At 33.0% G+C, this 20,859-nt stretch overlaps 2 protein-coding genes, 1 long non-coding RNA gene and 1 pseudogene across 5 annotated transcripts; 2 read left to right on the top strand and 2 right to left on the bottom strand.

Moving 5' to 3' along the window:
• The first annotated feature begins 5,024 nt into the window (after positions 1–5,024).
• On the top strand, positions 5,025–12,602 carry LOC107962743 (protein phosphatase 2C and cyclic nucleotide-binding/kinase domain-containing protein). 3 transcript variants are annotated; one of them, XM_041115210.1, is made up of 15 exons: positions 5,025–6,559; positions 7,176–7,307; positions 7,387–7,614; positions 7,698–7,823; positions 8,258–8,320; positions 8,573–8,655; positions 9,010–9,241; positions 9,354–9,670; positions 9,897–9,984; positions 10,075–10,141; positions 10,389–10,666; positions 10,777–10,842; positions 10,944–11,065; positions 11,576–11,732; positions 11,818–12,602. In XM_041115210.1, the coding sequence occupies exons 1-15, from the start codon at positions 5,516–5,518 to the stop codon at positions 12,061–12,063; spliced, it is 3,249 nt and encodes a 1,082-aa protein (XP_040971144.1). In that variant the 5' UTR covers positions 5,025–5,515; the 3' UTR covers positions 12,064–12,602. The 3 variants fall into 3 exon arrangements, 2 of the variants coding, with proteins under 2 accessions (XP_040971144.1, XP_040971145.1); XR_005928459.1 differs by having other exon boundaries at positions 5,145–6,559; positions 11,614–11,732; positions 11,818–11,836; XM_041115211.1 differs by lacking the exon at positions 11,818–12,602 and having other exon boundaries at positions 5,145–6,559; positions 10,944–11,075.
• Positions 12,603–13,807: 1,205 nt separating this feature from the next.
• Positions 13,808–15,063, top strand: LOC121230438 (uncharacterized). Its single transcript, XR_005928460.1, has 3 exons — positions 13,808–14,155; positions 14,282–14,418; positions 14,734–15,063. It is a non-coding gene; the product is annotated as an uncharacterized lncRNA (long non-coding RNA).
• A 584-nt stretch (positions 15,064–15,647) lies between these two features.
• LOC107962742 (E3 ubiquitin-protein ligase ATL42) lies at positions 15,648–17,180 on the bottom strand. Its single transcript, XM_016899234.2, has one exon. The coding sequence runs from the start codon at positions 17,135–17,137 to the stop codon at positions 15,896–15,898; it is 1,242 nt and encodes a 413-aa protein (XP_016754723.2). The 5' UTR covers positions 17,138–17,180; the 3' UTR covers positions 15,648–15,895.
• A 447-nt stretch (positions 17,181–17,627) lies between these two features.
• On the bottom strand, positions 17,628–20,424 carry LOC107962741 (ninja-family protein mc410-like; annotated as a pseudogene).
• Between the last annotated feature and the right edge of the window lie 435 nt (positions 20,425–20,859).

The following is a 20,859-nucleotide window of genomic DNA, read 5'->3' on the forward strand; positions in this document are numbered from 1 at the left end:
GAAATTTGATATTATTTGATTCTTTTTAATAATTTAAAGATTAAATTGATCTATTTTAAAATTAATAAATTAATTTAGTCCAATTCTTATAATAGAGAGACATGTCAAGTGCATTGTTTTTTTTCATCTTTAGATGGAAAGGAATACCAATTTTTTAATTAAAAAATTTGAATTGGATTTAAGTAAAATCGATTTCATATTTCTAATACAGTTATCAAATATCTCTAATTTAATTTTATAAAAAAATTTAATTATAACTTTTAAAATTTTGTAAGAACTTGTAACATATATTTTAATTTTATAAATATTATATATATATTACTACATCTTAATTTTATAAAATTTTATAATATATTGTATAATTTTGTGAAAACTATTATTATAATATAAAAAATATTTAAAATTTTGAAGAGAGTGAAAAAAATCATTTCAAGATCAAGGTTAGAGCCAACAACTTATTCACTTATTGACAAGAGTAGTATATATAGGTACGGGAATTTAAATTCAATTCTAAACAATCGCATTTTTCACCCTCAATTATAAAAAGATAATAGTATATATATGTATATTAAATTACACCTCTCAAACCCCCCAATCGAATTTTAAGGAATCCAAACTTCTCTAAGGATATGTTTGATAAGTTAAAAAATTAAGTACTAATTTTTTAGTATGGAATTTTATAAGCACTAAATTCATATTATAAAACTGTTTGATATCTCTATAATATATATAAAAACAGAAATTTACAGAAATTTTTGAACTGACAAGAAGATTTTTTATTTTCTACTATATTACATTTAAATTTTTTTTAATTTAAATTAAAATTATTAGTTATAACTCTATTTAAAAAATAAGTTGTGATTATTTTATTGACTCTAAAATAGATTTATAATTTGAATAAAAGTATAAGCATGTTCATTACCAACAAGTCAAAATAACTGATAATTAAGGCTAAAATATTATTTTAAAAAAATCAGAATTAATTTTATTTTTCATAAGTAAAATTTTGTATTTTTATATTTATTAACATAATAAAATAAAATTATAAGTTGAATAGAAGTTTAAATATATAAATAAAGATTGATTTTTTTTCTTTTATTATCACTTAATTGGTGTTAGAATTATATAAATTAAAATTTATGTTTAGATCTATAAATAACATTCATTAATAGTATCTAAAAGAATCACCAATAAAAAAAGAAGAAGAAATTGTCAGCATTAATAAGTTAAAAGTATCTAAAAAATAATAAAACATTAAAGTAATAATTTTTCGAAGAGAAAATATCAAATCATATTCGAATAACAATAACACTAGAGAGATATGTAAAATCACTTTAACTGATGGTGAGGTAATATAATATTATGTTGTTCTTTTTTTTTCTTTTTTGTAAGTTGTTTATATATATATTTGCCTTTTACTTATTGTTGTTGTAAACAAACAAGAGAAAGATTTTTAAAAAGTAAAAAAAAATTCCCATTTAAGATTTCAATATTTTTTTAATGATAGTTATTAAATGAGTTTATTAATTCAATGTAAACAGCTTTCATATTTAATTAATTTAAAGTAAATATTTTTCATACTTTTCATGAATTATTATTATAATTGATTTATGTTGTTTACCCTTTTTTTTCTATTTTGATTTAATATTATAATTTTTTTTCTTATATGATTTTAAATTTCTATTTAATTTTCAATAGTTTTATGTACTAATTCAGAAAAAAAAAAGGTTAAACCATTATAAATGGTGTAGTAAAAAAAACTGTTTATTAATGTTCATAATAAACTTAAATTGACACTGTTAAAGAACAATTCACATAATTGTTTTATTTTATGATTTGAAAGAGCACATAAATAAGAAAATAGATATAATTGTCATTGACTTCTCATATCACTATTAAATAAACAATTTCTACAATTCACAAAAATATTTTATTTTATGATTTTGTTTCTTTTGATGATTTGAACGAGCCAATAAATATAATTTTATTAATAATTACAATATATTGTTATTTTTTTGATTGGTATTAATCATTTTTACTTTATATAATATAAAATACTTTATTTTTTTTACTTGGTATTTTATTTTATTATTAACTTAAAATATGATACCAATTTATTTTATTTATAAAAAATATTTATTTATTGTAAATATAGAGTTGTACTTGGAGTTGTTGATTGTAAGAATGCACGGAGGGAGAGTATAAAAAATTTAGTGCATCTTACATGATTTTTTGTTTTGATTTTTTTTTATTTACTAAGTCAAATAATTTAGTTCTATGGAATCTTTTGAGTAGTTGAACCTTTTTAGGGGCAGTCGGTTAGTATTTTTAGCATGTACAATGCTTTACTATTTTTTTTTGCTAAGTTAAAAATCAATTCATTAATCTTTCTCCAGTTTGTTCATACTGCTATTTTATTCCATTTTTCAGCAGTGTTTTTTTCCTCTTTTTATTTCATCTCATAATTATAGGCTAAGAATTAAGAAAATATTTTGAAACACAATTAATTATCCTTGAAATTTCCATATATGTTCCCTACTTTCTTTTATATAATATATATGATTCCTCGTTAGTTAGACATATTTATTAAACTCTTATTATAACATTTATTTGGTTTATTCTCTACCTTAAATAATAAAAAAAATGAAAATAAAGGGACATAACGAAAAAAGAAGAAGGCTATTTTCAGTTTTCTACTTTTGGAAGAAATGAAAACTTTTGTTTGTGTAAATTTTATTCCTCGACGAAAAATAATGGCCAAAATGCAATGGTGGGTCTTATTGAACATGTTAGGTCTCCAAATAAGTTTATCTTTCATAAAATAACATCAAATAAACTTGTTTTTGGTAGAAAATAAATTGAAAACATCTATAAAAGAAAACAGAAAACAAGCATATCAAATAAAATATTTTTACTTAATCATGATTTAAGGTGATATTATATATCATCTTTCTTTTAATTGTGTGTTTGCTAGAGATATTGGACTTTTTATCTCGTGATTAAAGTTTTTTTTTATCTTTAATGATCTAATTATCATGGTGATAAGTAGAAATGGCAAAAAAATCACATCTGATGGGTTTCAACCCGATTCAATTTGTTAAAGTTTGATTATTTTTTTAAAAATTTAGATTCGAGTCAAGTGAATTTAGAAATATAGTCGGATTGGGGTCAGATTTAAGGTAAATCCGTCTTGTCTGGAAATATTTACAAAAATGTCATTGATATATATTATTAAGTTTTAAGTCTAAACTCAAAAAATAATCTTAATTGTTTCCAAATAAAAAATAAAATAATTCAAAAATATAAATTTAATTATTTCAAAATAAAAAACAAACCAATTAAATTAAATATGAATGGGGTTGGAATCAGATCTCCTGTTAAATTTCAGACTCAAAGATTTTTCTGTTTAAGAGTCAAAGCCAATTCAAAATCAGAGCAGGCAAAAATCCACCCCGCTTGACCCTCTTACCATCTCTACCGATAAGATTTTAGTTATATTGATAATGATAATTTTCTCTTTTTCCATGAACTTAGTATTTAAGTTGAGTTTATTTATTACAAATAATTGATTTTAAGTCTTATCCTTAATAATTTTTATTAATTATGGCATTTGTTATAAAATTAAAACAGATTATAGACATCCGCTTATGAAATATTTACATCAAGATTTGATGTTTATATAACTAATAATATTATGGAGGGCAAAATGCTTGAAATTACTCTTTTCTTAATAATAAGTTGTTTAAAAAGGAAAATAATATATATTTTCGTTATTGAATGAATGCTTTACAGAAGTAATAACATTTTCAGTGTTTTTAATGGAACTCGGACCACCTCAATAATTAGAATATTTTAATAATTTCAAATTAGGATTAAATTAAATTGCTTAATTACATAAAACAAAGAGTTAAATATATAGAAGGTACTAAATTATTATCTAAATTTTAAATTAATTCTCAAACCTTAAAATATTTTAATTGAGTCCTTAAAGTATCAAATATTATATTAATTAAATTCTTTCATTAGCTTAGCTGTTAACTTAGGTGTCAAACATTAACTCGGACCTGTCATGGAGTGTATTTAAAACCTTTGGATTAAATTTTAAATATGTTTGTATATATCACATTGACAATTTAAATACGATAAATTTTATTAAAAAATAAAATAGTTCACCTAAATTTTAATAATATTATTTTTTTTAACACGTTAAATCTAAAGTTATTCATGTGGTAGGTATATACATATAATTCATGTCATATCCGAATTACATTTAATGTTATATTTTAAAAACGTATATCTCATTAATTAACCCTAAAATAAATTGATTTTGAAAATTAAAGAAAATTTATTAAAAATAACTCATTTTTATTTTTAAAATATAAAAACGATGATGTAAAGTCTTAATTTTAAAATCTAAATTATTGGACTATTCACTTGATAAGAATTGGACGAATGATAGCGACTATAGAAACATTCCAAAGGAAAACTACCCATAATAAGTACGTCATCATCTTATTCTTTCAAACATCCATCATTCTCCCTATTTTCTAAAAGTTCTTTTTTTTAAAAAAAAAAATTGAAATCTTAAACTAATAGTCATTATAAATTTACAAGGCATGTTTTCCTTACTAAAGTTAAGTGTAATTTTATATGCATTGGCAAAATTGAATATTATTATAGTTTTAAATACATCTACATTTTTTAAACTTTATCATCTTTTTAAATTTCGACTAAATTCCAAATCGAATTAAATCAAACCATTTAACAATATCTTTTTATATAAAAAAAAAATTAACCCGAAACTTCATTTGAGGCACATCAAGTTTTTTGGATATCTTGGTTGTATTTTTTATTTTTTATTTTAAAAAAAAGATGGTATAGTATCTGTTAATAGCATAGTTACAAAATGCGGAACAAAACAAGCGCGTAATCCAAGCACTGTCGTTCTGTCTTCCCCACTGGCAATGGAAGCATTACGCACCCCCCAACTTTTTAAACTCCACGTAAGCTACCCGTGGATCCACAGGCACGCGGTGCTCTTTAATCTCGTCACGCTAACTTACGCTGCACTGTGTCTGAAACTCACTCTTTTGTTTTTCCTTTTTCTTTATATTATTTAATTTTAATAAATAAATAAATAAATAAAACAATTATAGTGTCATTGCTCTGCTTTTTTCCTTCTCTGTAACGGTTTTTCAAAACAGTAGATAAAAAATTCTCTCTCTTTTTTGATCTTCTAGTTTCATTTCGGTTATCAGTACCTAAAAATATGTTTAAAAAATGTATTTATTTTCTCTGGTTCAAATATTTGTTTTCGTACTCGTTAGAAACCGCCGCATTTACTGCGCAATCAGAGGAGATTGAAACAAAATCACAAAATTCAATATGTTTTTAGATTTTTATTTTCTTGAAAATTCATTAAAGGTTCACTTTGTAGACGGCAATGAGGTGAATCATTTGTTGATTTCGGAGTTTTAGTTACTTGTTGAGCTTTTGTTTTTAAAACAGTGGGGTGATGGGCTGCGTTTACTCCAGAGCTTGCATCGGCGAGATTTGCGTGCCGAGAGATGCAAGAATCAAAGAGCCGCAAAGCGTAAGGCCAAACGCGGCGGAGCTTGCTGTTTTCTCACCCACATCTACAAATGAAGACGACGAAAACAGAGACCAAATCCACTCTCAGTTAAGCCTGAACCGACCTGGTGACCCCGAGCTTGGCATCACTCGCCTTTCTAGGGTTTCAGCTCAGTTCCTTCCGCCGGACGGCTCTCGAACAGTTACGGTTCCGTCTGGCAATTTCGAGCTTAAGTATTCTTACTTATCTCAAAGAGGTTATTATCCAGATGCCTTAGATAAAGCTAATCAAGACAGTTTTTGTATCCACACTCCCTTTGGAACAAATCCTGATGATCATTTCTTCGGCGTTTTCGACGGCCACGGTGAATTCGGAGCTGAGTGTTCGCAGTTCGTGAAAAGAAAATTATGCGAAAATTTATTAAGAAATAATAAATTCCACGTCGACGCCACCGAAGCTTGCGATGCTGCGTATTTGACGACAAACACACAGCTACACGCTGATAGTTTGGATGATAGCATGAGCGGAACGACGGCTATAACGGTTTTAGTTCGTGGTCGGACGATATACGTGGCGAATTCTGGTGATTCGAGAGCGGTTATAGCGCAAAAAAGAGGGAAAGAAATCCTGGCCGTTGATTTGTCAATTGATCAGACGCCGTTTCGAGTTGATGAGATGGAGAGAGTGAAGCTTTGCGGAGCGAGAGTGCTTACATTGGATCAAATTGAAGGGTTGAAGAATCCAGATGTACAGTGCTGGGGAACGGAAGAAGGCGATGATGGTGATCCTCCCAGGCTTTGGGTGCCGAATGGGATGTATCCTGGAACGGCTTTTACGAGGAGTATTGGAGATTCAATTGCTGAGACAATTGGTGTTGTAGCGAATCCGGAGATTGTTGTGTTGGAGCTCACTGAAGATCACCCTTTCTTTGTGCTTGCTAGTGATGGGGTTTTCGAGTTCCTTTCTAGTCAAACAGTGGTTGACATGGTAAGGGAATTATTTTAATATAAAATGTTGATTATTAGGAAATAACTTCAGCTCAGTAGTTGTTGTTGCTATGATTACATGAGTTGTGTTAGTCATAATGTTCGTAGGTTGCTTAATTTTCGGTTGAACTGATGACTATTTAGGAGCTTCCTTCTGCTATGTTACCGTGCCAATCAAGTATGCATGTGCTAACAGATACTGGGATGAGAGAATGATGTATGATTCCCCAATGGTAAATATATGGAAAATTTTAGGAAAAAAATTAAGCTAACAGTGTTGGAGAGATACCTGTACGTGTATGACATTCACCCCTAAATCCAGTAACATAGTCCTTTTGTTGTTACAATTTAGTTAATGGGAATTGGTCTTCATTAGCTATATATATCTGGAAAACACTTTACTTAAGTACACTCCATGGATTTTTGGTTGTAAAAGGTTTGCTTTTTATTATCTTTTGCTACTTGTATAAACAATGATATTTCTTAATGCTTTTCATCATCTTTCTATTTAGAATGTTTTGTTTGTTCTTATTCTTAGATGCACCCTTTGCTGCAAATATTTAGATTTTCCTTGGTTCTTTTCTTTCTTCATCAGTAGCTGTCTTAATATTTTTCAGGTTGCAAAATACAAGGATCCTCGTGATGCTTGTGCTGCAATCGTTGCTGAATCTTATCGACTTTGGCTTCAGTACGAAACCCGTACTGATGATATTACTGTGATTGTTGTGCATATTAGTGGGCTATCTGGTGTAAGTGAGCAAGCTTTGTGCATCAAATGTATTTGTTGTCTTTGTATTGTATTTGTTTCTCAATGGGCTCTCCCATCAGGTTAATTGTGAAACAGCTAAACCTGCTACAATTTTACGGCCTCCTGTTCCTCAAGTGTTAGAGGCAACAGGATCAGAATCTCCTTCAACCTTTAGCTGGAGCTCAAGGAACCACAAAGCAAGGCATGACTTATCACGGGCTCGTCTTCGTGCTATTGAGAGTTCATTGGAGAATGGGCAAGTCTGGGTGCCACCACCTCCATCTCACAGGAAAACTTGGGAAGAAGAAGTAAGCCATCTGTTATATTCTACTTGTTTTGTATACTCACTAAAGTGTTTCCTCGCCTAAGCTGTTCTGTATTTGTTTTACAGGCACATATAGAGCGGGCATTGCATGACCATTTCCTCTTCAGAAAATTAACGGCTTCACAGTGTCATGTTTTATTGGATTGCATGCAAAGAGTAGAGGTCCAACCAGGGGATATTGTCATTAAACAGGTTAGTTATTCTATTTGCACTTAGTTTCATTTATTGCTACTATTTCATGTAATTCTGATGTTGCCAGTTGTCCTCTAACTGCATGAGCAATTTAATTGCTTCATTACTCTCCTGTAAGTTATTAATCCCAAACAAGATGTCTCTGTTGTTGTAATGGATAGCATAATTAAAGCTTGAAGAAGTCACCAGCAAAAAACTCCATGTACCCATTATAAATTGAATCATTATGTGTGTAAGGTTCAGAACTTCTTCCTTATAAGCATTCTGTGGCCAGTTTTGGTTTAAGTTCTCTTTCAGAAAGCTAAACCCTGGTTAAACTGCTTTGGCTTCACATACAAGGAATGAAGGAGCTGATATCTTAAATACGGTTCTAGAGGTAGTTTTGTCATAGTTACAAATAGATTTAGGACTCTGATTGTTGTTATACTTTTCAGGGTGGTGAAGGCGACTGCTTTTATGTTGTCGGAAGTGGAGAATTTGAAGTCTTAGCAGCCCAGGTTTTTTTTTTTTTTTGTAATAGTTAAATATATATTGATTACAAGTTATCTATGTTTAAACATATCAAATCTCTTGAGAGCCCAAGCTGTCTTATGAATTTAAACTTGTAGATTACTTACTGTGATTTGGCTCAGTCTAGTCATGTTCTATTTCTCAGTTCACACTTTTTTCTGCTATTTAATAACGAGTTCTTAGTTCATTGGTAATTGTTTATTTTCAGTTAAGTTTGTAACTAGAAACTATACTTGCAGGAAGATAAAAAAGGAGAGGTGCCAAGGGTTTTGCAGAAGTATACAGCTGAGAAGTTATCATCATTTGGGGAGCTGGCACTGATGTATAGTTTGTTCTTTTTCCTTTCTCACCTCTCTATTTTCTGAAGTTGACAAATTGTTTTGTTTAGTGAAAATTGAAGTGCACATTTAAAAGGCTTCTAGAGAATAAATGCTGAGTAGCAAACTGAAATTAGAATAACATGTTACCACCAGTTTTGTGAGGTAGCAAAAAAAGCACTAATTTGCTGAATTGGTTAGCACTTATCATTTATTATTTCGGTGAATATTTATATTTTCTTAGATATTTGCTAAACATGTTGGTTTGTTGAGGGCTGGGATATTTTACTGCTCTTTCTGGTGAAAAAAAAAATGTCATGCAACCTGCTGACCATGAAAATTTTGTTGTTGCTATACAGGTACAATAAGCCTCTCCAAGCCTCTGTGCGTTCTGTGACAAATGGAACTCTTTGGGCTCTAAAACGAGAAGATTTTCGTGGAATTTTGATGTCTGAGTTTTCTAATTTGTTATCCTTGAAGTTGCTTCGCTCTGTGGATCTTCTATCTAGATTGACAATTTTACAGCTGAGTCATGTTGCAGATTCTCTTTCTGAAATTTCCTTTTCTAATGGGCAGGCCTTAGTTAATAGGGTAGACATTCGTCCTTCCAATATTATTTTCCTTTGTTTCATTTTTCATAGTGTAATTTCTTTTTCTCTTGGTTCACATTCTTGTTTCTCATATTTCTCTTGCATGGCTACAGAATGAATGCCTCTCTGCATTGTATATTATCCAGAAGGGGCAAGTGAGAATTATTTTTGATATGGATTTGTTAAGCTGTCCAAGCATATGTAGTCTCAAGTCTGATAACCCCAAAGAGGACAATGATCAACAGATTGGCAAGCAACTGTCTGTTGAAAAGACAGAAGGAAGCTATTTTGGAGAATGGACACTTCTTGGGGAACAGATTGGTTCTATAAGTGCCATTGCAGTGGGTGATGTAACTTGTGCTCTTTTGACGAAGGAGAAGTTTGATTCAGTTGTTGGTCCTTTGACAAAGCTTTCCCAAGATGACCATAAGTATGTCTTAGTCTCATGTACTGAATGTTGCATCTTTGAGTTCCTCCTTTTCTCTTGTTAGGATGCGTTTCATTTTATACTTCTCATCGACCTTCCATTTAAGGTTCTGTATGTAGGCTATTAGAGTTCTCTAGCCGGAAAAGAATTAACTTCTATTCTTTTCATTCTTATTTGAACTTTTAATACCTTAAATTGAGAATGGCATTATTGTTTTGTTGCTGTTCAGGTCTCGAGATTATTCTCCAGATGTGCATAAGGCTTCTCTCAAAGAAATTGATCTATCAACTCTTGCTAAAGTTAGCATCTCCCAGTTGGTAAGAAATGCTTAGTTCTGCCTTGTTAATTTTAGCAAAATGTTATCATCAATAGAGAAATCTCTTAAACTCATTTAATTTCATATGCAGGAGTGGAGAACATGTTTATATTCCACTGACTGTAGTGAGATTGGGCTTGTACTTCTAAGAGACACAGGTTGGTTTTTATTATATATCTGTATATTTGTTTTACACAGGAATGGTAATTAAAAGTTAGCCTTTTCTGTCTGTACCTTGTGATAAGTAGATCGATTGTGAATACTTACATGAAGAAACATGCCCAGGGAGGTTTGGTGCAAAATGAGATTCTAGGAAAATAAGCTCGTTAAGTGCTTTGCAGTGATTTTAAAGGATGTCTTGGAACAAAAATTGATGAAATGTTCCTTTTTAATGAGTTTTTGTAGAAAATATGCTTAGTTTGAAGAGGTTTTCAAAGCAGAAGATAAAAAAACTAGGAAAAGAAGCACAAGTTTTAAAGGAGAAGGATCTGATGAAGAGTATGAGTTCTGCAGCTTGTGTGCCTGTGGTGCTATGCACTTGTGCTGATCAAATGCATGCTGCAATTCTATTGAATTCATGCCTTGCTTGCCCTTTGGCTTCAATACTTCACACACCTCTAGATGAACAATCGGCAAGGTTCTGTGCTGCCTCTATTGTTACTGCCTTAGAAGATCTACATGAGGTCAGATTTCTACAAGCAGCCCTGTTATTCGACTTCATTTCCTCATTTTTGGTGCATCTGTTATTTATTACAGTTTGTCTTTCTACATCCATTTTTCATTTGAATTTCAGAATGGCGTGCTTTACAGAGGTGTGTCTCCAGATGTTTTAATGTTGGACAAAACAGGCCATTTACAGGTATTTGAACAGATATAATTTTATACTTGATGTCTTGATCAAAGCTAAATCATCATCATCATCTTCATCATCATTTTTTGCTTTGCTATGCTGTGTTATAGCTAGTTGACTTCAGATTTGGAAAGAAGTTATCTAGTGAGAGAACATTTACAATTTGCGGAATGGCAGACTCTTTAGCACCAGAGGTAGTTCAGGGAAAGGGCCATGGTCTTCCTGCTGACTGGTAAAAACATGTACTATGTTCCTTCTGTCTAGCTTGTCATAAACGTCTTCATGATTTCTTTATCATGTAAAGGAATATAATTGAATAATACAAAGTTACAACATTACTAGCTTGTTAAAGAAGCAGAGTACTGTTTAAAAGGAGATCATTAACCAATATCATAAAGAAAAGAAATTTAATTCAACCAGGAGTTATTTAGTGCATTAGAATTGTCTTACAACAAAGGGGATGTTATATTGGCTTACTAAAGGGTAAAAACACAATTTATCTTTGGTACTATCTTTTACCTGTCACGTAATACACCACAGGTTTCAATATTTGTTCTTGAAATCTTTTCTGCCTTTTAAAGAGGAATTTTCAACGCAGTAGACCTTTGGTTGGGTTTGTGGGGCCTTAATCTACTCTTTCTTACCATTGAGGTTAAATAGTTTCTGCAGTTTGATCAGATGTTCTCTTCTTCCTCTCTACCCCCTTCTATGACTTTAGTCTTTTGAAATATTTAACATGCAGGTGGGCCCTGGGAGTCCTGATCTATTTCTTGTTGCAAGGTGAAATGCCATTTGGGTCATGGAGACAAAGCGAGCTCGATACATTTGCAAAGATTGCAAGAGGATACTTTATTCTTTCACATAATTTAAGCCCTGAAGCTGTTGATCTAATAACTAAGGTCTTTTTATTACCATTTCTTCTTCATAACTTCCTCATAGGAATCATAGAATCCCTCACATGTTTGTACTAAAATAAAATTTCAGTTACTTGAAGTTGATGAAAAGACAAGACTGGGAAGCCATGGCTCCTCTTCTGTTAGAAGTCATCTGTGGTTTGAAGGTGTTGACTGGAAAGGGATCAGAGATCGGACTTGTCCTGTTCCACAAGAGTTAGCTTCTCGTGTAGCTCAACATTTGGAAATACATTCTGAGGATTGCCCTGTTGCTGTTGCTTCCCCACCTCAGGATATAGCAGAACTCAATGTTCCGGAGTGGCTTGATGATTGGTAGAAGAACGATTTATATGCATTTCCATCCTTTTTGCCGACAGTTTCCAAGTGGAGTTCTATTCCTTGTGGCGAGACTGACTACCAGTGCGTCAGAAACTAGGCAGAGATTTCATTGCAGTAATTCAAGTATAAAGTTGCCGGCCTTAGATTGCTTATAATTCTGTGATTCCTTTTTTCAATGCCATGAATTCAGAGTAGCATTGGAAGAATATCTCAGCTAGGTGATTGTTCTCTGTTTCCAAGTTGGCCATATAACCAATTCAGTGGATAGCTCCATTATCAGGCTTTTATTTTAAAATCTCCAATTTCTTTTTTTACATATTTCCCACTTTTTTAAATAGGTAAATATGTAAATGAGGGTTTCTTGTAAATCAAGCTATCTACATTGGTAGCAGTAGATAATTAATAGGCATTTCCCGTTTGGGGCATCATATTCGTAGATGTATGGAATATGATATGTTGTTTGAGAATTCTAATCTATGATTGACCTGTGTAATTTATATTGCAAAGATATTCCACCGTTGACTTTTTCTGCTGTGACATATGTTATTCAACTTTTTCATAAATTTGGAGGATATCTCCTAATTTATTATGTCTAAAAATGGGTCAAGAGATCAGGCACACGCTTTGGTTCAGGAACATTGGCACAGACTACGGGTTCATTGACAGATTAGCTTGGCAATTCTGCTTCAAGAAATTTAAGCAGCGTTTCTAGCAAGGATGTATTACCTAGACCCTTCAACATGTTGATGCAAAAGTGAAGGTAGGGTTTTTTTATATTTTTCTTTTGCGGACAATAAAAGAAAAATAATCTTCATTTTGGGGTATTTTTGCCATCCATTAGTTTTACAGGTGAAATTTATCTCATATTTTGATGGTTGCATCAATTTCTTGAGATTTGACACAGTAGCTTATTATGGCTTTTATCTGAGATGTGTCATGAAAGTTTTAACTTCAGTTTCTGACATGGATGACATTATTTGGCTGAGGCTTCTCGCAAGGGAAACATGGTTACTCTGATCAAACCTCTTGGGGAAAATCCAGTTATTCTTGAAAGACAATATCAAGCATACCTCTGTTGAGACTTCTTCGAATGTAGCATCCTTCCATGGGCATGCTGATTTTAGAAGGTATATTCTCATCTCGAAACAATGATTTTCTGATATTGTAAAAATGAAAGGATACAGTCCCCTTGCATTTTGGTGCGGGACTCTAGTGGGTGGGTGGTCATTGCTTCTATTACATGGTCTTCCTTTACGGTATTCAAAATGACCACAGCCTCAGAAAATTTTCAAACAAACAGTGATAGCCCCGTTTCATGTTTATCTATAGCATTGTAAGTTTATCAGCCCTATGTTCAAGCTGGCCTTTGATAACGAGTGGCATGATGCGGTTAAAGAAATTATGGACAAAGAAAATCCGATAATGCTAGCATTTAGATCCCAAGCAGAGGTACACCCCCATTGACCTTTTCTACAGTAACCTATGTTATTCGAATTTTTTCTAAAGTATTTTAATATATTTGAAGGATATATCTATAATTATTATGTCTAAATATTAGTCAGACACAGAGATATAAGATGGAAATGAATAGTTCAGGCATAGCTAAGCATACCCTTTAGTACAAGGGGCATTAATGATAGGTTCATTGACTGACTGACCTAGGAAATTGGCTTCAGGAAGCTACAAGTGCTTCATTTACCTACTCCATTGACATGCTCCTCCGATGCGAAGCAAAAGTAAGTTGTTTTTTCAAGACAATATGTAAAAGAAATATGATCTTTGGATTGGGATATATGTTGCCATCCAATTAGTTTCAGTCTTTTATATCCTGTTTTGATTGATTGCTTCAATTTGTTGAATTCTATCATGTTCTACTCTCAAAGTTCTATTCTCCAGTTTCCCAAATCAACGATATGCCATTTGAGTGTGGCTTCTTGCGTAGGAAACACAGCTACTGCAATTAAACTTCTCGTGGAGACTCCTTTGAATGTGGTGTCCTGCATCCTCACATGGACATACCAATTCTGGAAGCTATTTTCTCAGCCAGAAACTAGGATTTGCTGAAGTTAAAAATGCCAAAGGCTAAACAGGTGATCATTGCTTCTATTCACATGGTCTTCCTCTATGGTATTCAAATGTCTGCTGCCTCAGAATATTTTCAAACGAGTAGTAATGGCCCCCTTTAATGTTTTCCTATGGTGTTGCGGGTTTATTAGCCCTGCGTTCAGGCTGGTCTTTGATAGCCGAGTGGTGCCAAACTGGTAAAGGGATTATGGACAAAGAAAAACACCATAGAAGCAAACATTTACATCCTTATCAATCAGCTGCAGTAAACTGAACCCCACTTTTTCAGGTACTTTCGGTGATATTTGGTCAAGTAACAATGAATTCTAAATGTTTATAGACTTATTGTATGAACAAGTTTTGCTTTCTTCCATTCAAAGAAACCTCAAGTTTACTCATTGGCATCATTTTCCGTCTTCACAAACCCTATACTTTAATGTAAATTTAAAAATGATGTTAGATATTATTATTGGTATATAAAAATCTAATCAAAATTATAATTTTATATATACAATTGTATATAAAATTAAAATTTATTTAATGTTCATTTATAATTTTAAGATTTATGTTTGAATATAAATAGATGACATGCTAATAATAGCAGAGATTCCGCCAAAGCAGGACAAGAAAGAGGGACTCAGCACTTGCGTTAATACTACAACAGATGAAGTAATATCCAGATCCTATGGCAGAGATTTAGAGAGGGGAAACAATATTTTAAAAAAGGGTTTAATTTAAGAAACCGCCCGCCATTTAGATTTATTTGAATTATTTAATTTCCCTGTGAAATGATCCAAAGCAAAGGGACAAAGCATGGGTAGTGAAATCAGTTGGTGCGTAACATCTGATTTAACTTATAGCAAATTGAATTATAATCTTGTAATATAAGTTAATAAATAAAGAAGAAGATGTCTGCAGCCAAGTTGATTATTTAGATGCGAGTCAAATCTTTTGTTAATTATCTCTTATCTCATTGCTTTTTGTCTCTTTTTGTAGTTTGATTATTTTGCTCCATGTTCCCCATAATTACCACCCTACCACTACAGGTAAGCTTCCTTACACAATTTATTATTATTTTTTATTTTAAATACAAATGACTGTTTGAGAAAAACAAAAACAAATTTTGTTCTAATAATTATTATTATTCAATACATTGGATAATGGGCGAAATTAAAAAAAATCATTTTTAAATTTTTTATTGATGTATTAAATAATTATCATTCATATATATTACATATTATCCCTTAAATGTTTTGTTTGAATTAGTTGGTTCCTAAACTCTATATGGATCAATATACAAATCACCAAATGAACATGGTTGTGAAGTTCAGTTATATATGTTTTGATAAGACCAATAAGTGTACACATTACATTCTTAAAGGGAAAACACATGTTCGAACCTCAGAGGGATATTGTTAAAAGAGACAATTTCAAATCTCGAACATGCATCATAAAACAAATATGGAAGATATAGGTAACTTCTCAACAAAACCAACTTTGTATCATGGGCAGATCATATGTGATCCTCTTAAATCAAGATTCCTTTGTTCAGAAAACCAGGGCAATCTTTAATAAATTACATGTTTAATTCAGAAAACCAGGTTAGCAAGCAGGCTCTTTTTCATTTTTCTTTTCTAGAAGTAAAAACCAACAAACAAACAGCAATCTTAGTAAAATACTGAATTAAGAAGGAAAATGTTTTTTTGGAAATGTGTAGCTGTCTGCCTAGTGAAATTATGTACAAAATACAACTATTAGTCCATAAATCAAACATCTAAATGGTGTGTTGGACCCTGAATTTGTTGTTCACACGTTTCTCTATTGGCAAACCATTGCACTGTTCTTCTAGCTATTGGCAACCAAAGCAGCCTTCTCCTTTCCTCCTCTGTGTACCTTTCAGGCAATGAACACTCACTTGTTCTGTTCCTCCTACCATCGTCTCGAAACCTCGATAAAGCAGTGATATCCGACATTGATCTTTTCTCAACTTGGTTAGTAATCCTTGATGCAGCATGACTCGTACTAGCTGCTGAATCCGATGTGAAAGCCACATCAGGAGTTGAAACTGGCTTGTTTAACAGTCTCTTTATCTCCAATTCCCTTTTGATCTTTGTAATTCCTTCGTTTTCAATTGTCCTTGTTTTCGTACACTGCTCCTTGTTTATGTCCAGGGACACAAATCTGTTGCTCGACAAGTCGTTAAGCATCTCTGAGCTCAAGAACATCAGGTCGGATGAACTTACACTGCTCCACCGGTTTTGCAAAACTGCATCAGATACAATGATCTTATGATTGACCTTATGGAATCCATCATCATCATCCTCTTGGATTAGAACTTCGGTTTCGATATCGCCCTTCTCGGATTTTCTGAAGCTGACTCCGATGCTGAACCTTGATGAGCCATGATGCTCTTGCTCTCTCTGGACATACAGCTCTATGTTGGAGTCTCCTCTTAGCTCAGATTGGTTCCTTGAGAACCGCATGCTGTTTGTATATGTAAAAATTGTTGGGTCATTAGCGTTGACCTTCTGCCTGCAAAGAGGGCAACTTGAGTGCTTTTCTAGCCACTGATCAATACAATCAATGTGAAAGCCATGTTTGCATTGAGGCAGCAACCTTAGGATCTCAATATCTTCGAATTTTGATAAGCAGACTGCGCATTCAAGCCCTTGTTTCGATCCTTTAAGTGAAGAGAACTTAAAGAAAGGAAGCGATTCCACAACTTTCTTGTCGATCCCCGAGGATCGAGACCTTGTTCGGTTGAGTATTCGATGATTATGGTCAGCATGAACCGTTGCTGCACTGTGACAGAATTTGGCATAGACAAGCAGGAAAAACGTCAAGGCAAACATGACACAGAGTATACCTATGACAACCGCCAGGCTCGGTTGGAAATTTGAGACAGCGTCTCCTGAAATTGCATCAGTCTCACTTGAATCGGATTGTGCATCAACAACAACAAAAAAAAGGAAAATAAGAACTAAACTGATCAACGTAGATCGAATCATCGAAGAACACGTTTCTCAGAACCCAGAATTCTATTGCTTCCCTGCTAGCATTTAAGCTGAAACATGTACATATATATATACATATAAAATAGACCATGTGGGGGTAGTTTGACATTGGCTTGTTAAGCATGGTCCCAATCCTGACTAACATGTCACTCCCCCAAAAGAGCGTCCTTTTAAATGTTTGGCAGCTTCCTTTATTTTTATTTCATATTGCAATGCATGCCTTTTTGAAAATGTTAAAATTTCAGAAGTGATGACATAGTGGAGAGACTTTTTGATTGCATACAAAATTTGGACTCAGCCCTGGTGGCGTTTTCTGAGACAGCCAATATACGGTACCAAACTTGTGGTCTTATGCTGTCATAAAAAAACCAATCATGCTATAAATAAACATGGCTGCCATTAAAATTCCTCAACTGCCTGTATTATATGTATATATATATAAAAAACACGTATTGCATTGTAAAGGAGAATCATAAAACCAAAGTGGTGGGGAAGTCTCCTTTACTATAAAAGCATGTCAGAAATGATGTTTCAGATTACAATTAGACAAGGAAATGATGCTACAAATATTATTACATACAAATGCAGTATTTTACTGCAGCAGTGATACAACTGAGAAAGGAAACAAATAACTATATTCAGTGAGGAAAGCAAGATTTCAATGTCACACTTGATTGCATGTCCATTTTACGCTTCAGGTCTGGGCAGAGGCAGCAGGATTGGTACTAGGGAATATTGGCAAACGGTTTTTATTATCTGGATCAGTGCACTCTTCGCTGGCATGCCGAACAAACTCTTCAGGGGACATGTGGTTACCATGGCAAGCACAAACAATCTTTATCTGGTTTGAGCTGAACCTGTAAGTGACACCAGAAATTGTTCTACCGTGTGGGCCAGTACCTGTGGTTGAAACCCATGTAAATTTGGAAGAGAACCAGATCCCCCAAATTTCAGGTCTGCGGCAATACCGGGCTTTATGGTTGAAAAATCAAGAGTTACTACGCCTTCTGCTGTAGGTTGATCCAATGGAGCATTTGCTCTGAGACTCATGCTGCTGCTTCCTTCTACATCTTCGTCTACCGGAGTACAGGAGCTTTCCTCTGTGGCATGCTGTTTACCTTCGCCTTTGACTTGCTCAAATGTTCCACCCTTAGATTGTGCAGCCTCAGAGGAATTGCGCACAATTGTATGCACAGAAGCTACATTTGACAAAGGGAAAGTTCATTAACAAGTAGCAGCCTTGATGATACACAAAGGTAAAATAGTATTCAAAAATTATTACAGCAGAAATGTAAAAATAATAAATTCTTAGAATAAAATGCTGAAATAAGTTTCATATAGAATTCATTCATACATTTATGTACTAGATTATTCAACACATACTAACAAGTGATTTTCCTTTTGCTTCAAGAATATTTTGATAGCCCTTAAATAATCTGACTTTCTTGTCTGGGCAAAAAGGTTTCAAAATGCATAAAAGTATATACTTGATGCTTTTAATATATGATAACTCGGAGCTCTCAATGAAGTGTAGAAAAAACAGATCAGTAGGCATATATTACAAATCACATCCATCTATTAATCCCATCATATTGCTCTTTTTCTTTTTCTTTTCCTATCCTCAAGCTAAGGGAGAAAGAGATACCTTGTGATATTTTCAATCCATCGCTATGCTTATCAGGATTAGGTGGACCTTTTCCAACGGACAACGGGTGGAACTGTGGTGAGTGAGAGACCGTACCCCAGGGATTATCCTTATCTAACAGTGGAAGTTGAACAGGTGAATAGCCAAACATAACTGGCAAGTTTCCAGGATTCACTGACCGTTCACCATTTCCAGAAGGCCTACTATGTATCATGCCAGGTAGTGTACGACCTGATGAACTGGGGGTTCCAGGAGAGTTAGAATCATTCATTGTTAATGAAAATGGCACATTCAGGACATTTACTGATTGAACTGGGTATGGGTTGCCGTAATTCAAGTTTCCAAGCTTAACCTCCTTCGGCACTTCAGAAGAACCACTAACTCCAATAAACCGCTTGGAACCATCATCATGACGTGAAACTAGCCTCAAGGGTGAACCCTCAACTTCAGATTCAGCTACGTCTTCATTCTCCGCAGTAGAGCCATCTTCTGTTGCCATGGAGATATGTGATGTTTTGGCTTTTTCAGATAAATCAACATGGTGAGCTTCTCTCTCAAGCTTCTTTGGATTGTTTATCTCATCAAACAAAATCTTACGCTTTCCATTCAAGTTCACAGAGGCTTCTGCATCACCAGCAGCCTTGGAAAGATCGTTAAAGAAGTTTTCTAAAGGTTTCACTGGATCACTTCTCTGAGAACTGACACGAAGGTCCTGTTTCTGGGTTCCGGTTTGAAGAAAGTTTTTAAAGTCATCCACAATTTCGATGCCTTTATCGCCTTCTTCTGTCCTAGTATCTGAAGAACTACTAATTTTGCCTTTAGATTGGGCAGACAACGCACTGTAAGATAGACCCAAGCTAAGCTCTAGCCCATTTTCATCCTCCATTCTATATCAATTCACAGTATATTCACGAAGTTCCAGATATAACCTCTACCGATCCTCCCTACAGAACATCTATTATAGAATACATAATACAACTTCAATACATGCTAGAACCATCTTGAACTTGCATGCCTGCACAAAAGCCAGATAGGAAATACAAGATGGTTAAAAGAAGAACACTTACTTCCAAACAGTTTTACAATGAAACAACAACTTATTTTTCTTCGGCGATGGCGTCTAAAAAGAGGAACTTTAGGTTTAATCTGAATTCAATCTGCCAAAATGTAACAAACCCATTTTCATATTAGTCTTACCAAATCATAATGTTAGGGAAAAAACGGTTAAAGGAAATTAATTTAAAAAATCATACACACGAAAACAAAAACACAATGGAAGTGCCAATGGTTACCCTGCAAAATAAAGCTAAACAAAAATTAAAGTTCTCATTTTTTTTAGTGGAGGGGCAGGGGTTTAAAGAACAAGAACAAGCATCGCAATTGGCAGCAAGAATATGTATTTTAATTTATTTTCTACATTCATTTATCAGCAAAAAGAAGAACATTCCAGATCTATTCCCAGAAATAAAGATATTTAAGAAAATAAAATCAAACCCGAATCAGTTTGAACTAAAATTCATAATTAGATCCAAACAAAACCAGAAACCCATTTTGTAAAAATCATTGAACTTTGTCAAAACCCTGCACAGATTCAATAAAGAACCCCCAAAAGAATTGAAAAAAAAAAACGTAAGAAAAATGAGGAAAGAGAAAGCCACCTGAATGAAGACAGAAAAAATCCAAGGTTGTCTTTGCTCTATCACATGCTCACTTAAACAAAACACAACACTGAAAAATGTGAGAGAATGTTTTGAATTTACCTAATAGTATTCAACAAATATATATATACACCATGTGACTATATATATATATATTCTTATTGCTGCTCACCATACCACACTCATGTACATATATTATCTGTCTATCTCCAAAATCTTTTCTAATTTTCATTTTTACCCCTATTTTTTTGAGTTTGTTCTCACTTTGATCATGTCCAAAGATGTTTTAGGATTAACTTTTGTTGTTTGTTTAACAAATTAAACACCATGCATGTGAAAAAAAACTTGCTCTAATTTTATATATCATCTTTGGCTGTATAGTTTCTTTACATGGATATATTTTTAATGCAAAA

This window comes from Gossypium hirsutum, chromosome A06 (genome assembly GCF_007990345.1).
Source record: "Gossypium hirsutum isolate 1008001.06 chromosome A06, Gossypium_hirsutum_v2.1, whole genome shotgun sequence".
Taxonomy (NCBI): domain Eukaryota; kingdom Viridiplantae; phylum Streptophyta; class Magnoliopsida; order Malvales; family Malvaceae; genus Gossypium; species Gossypium hirsutum.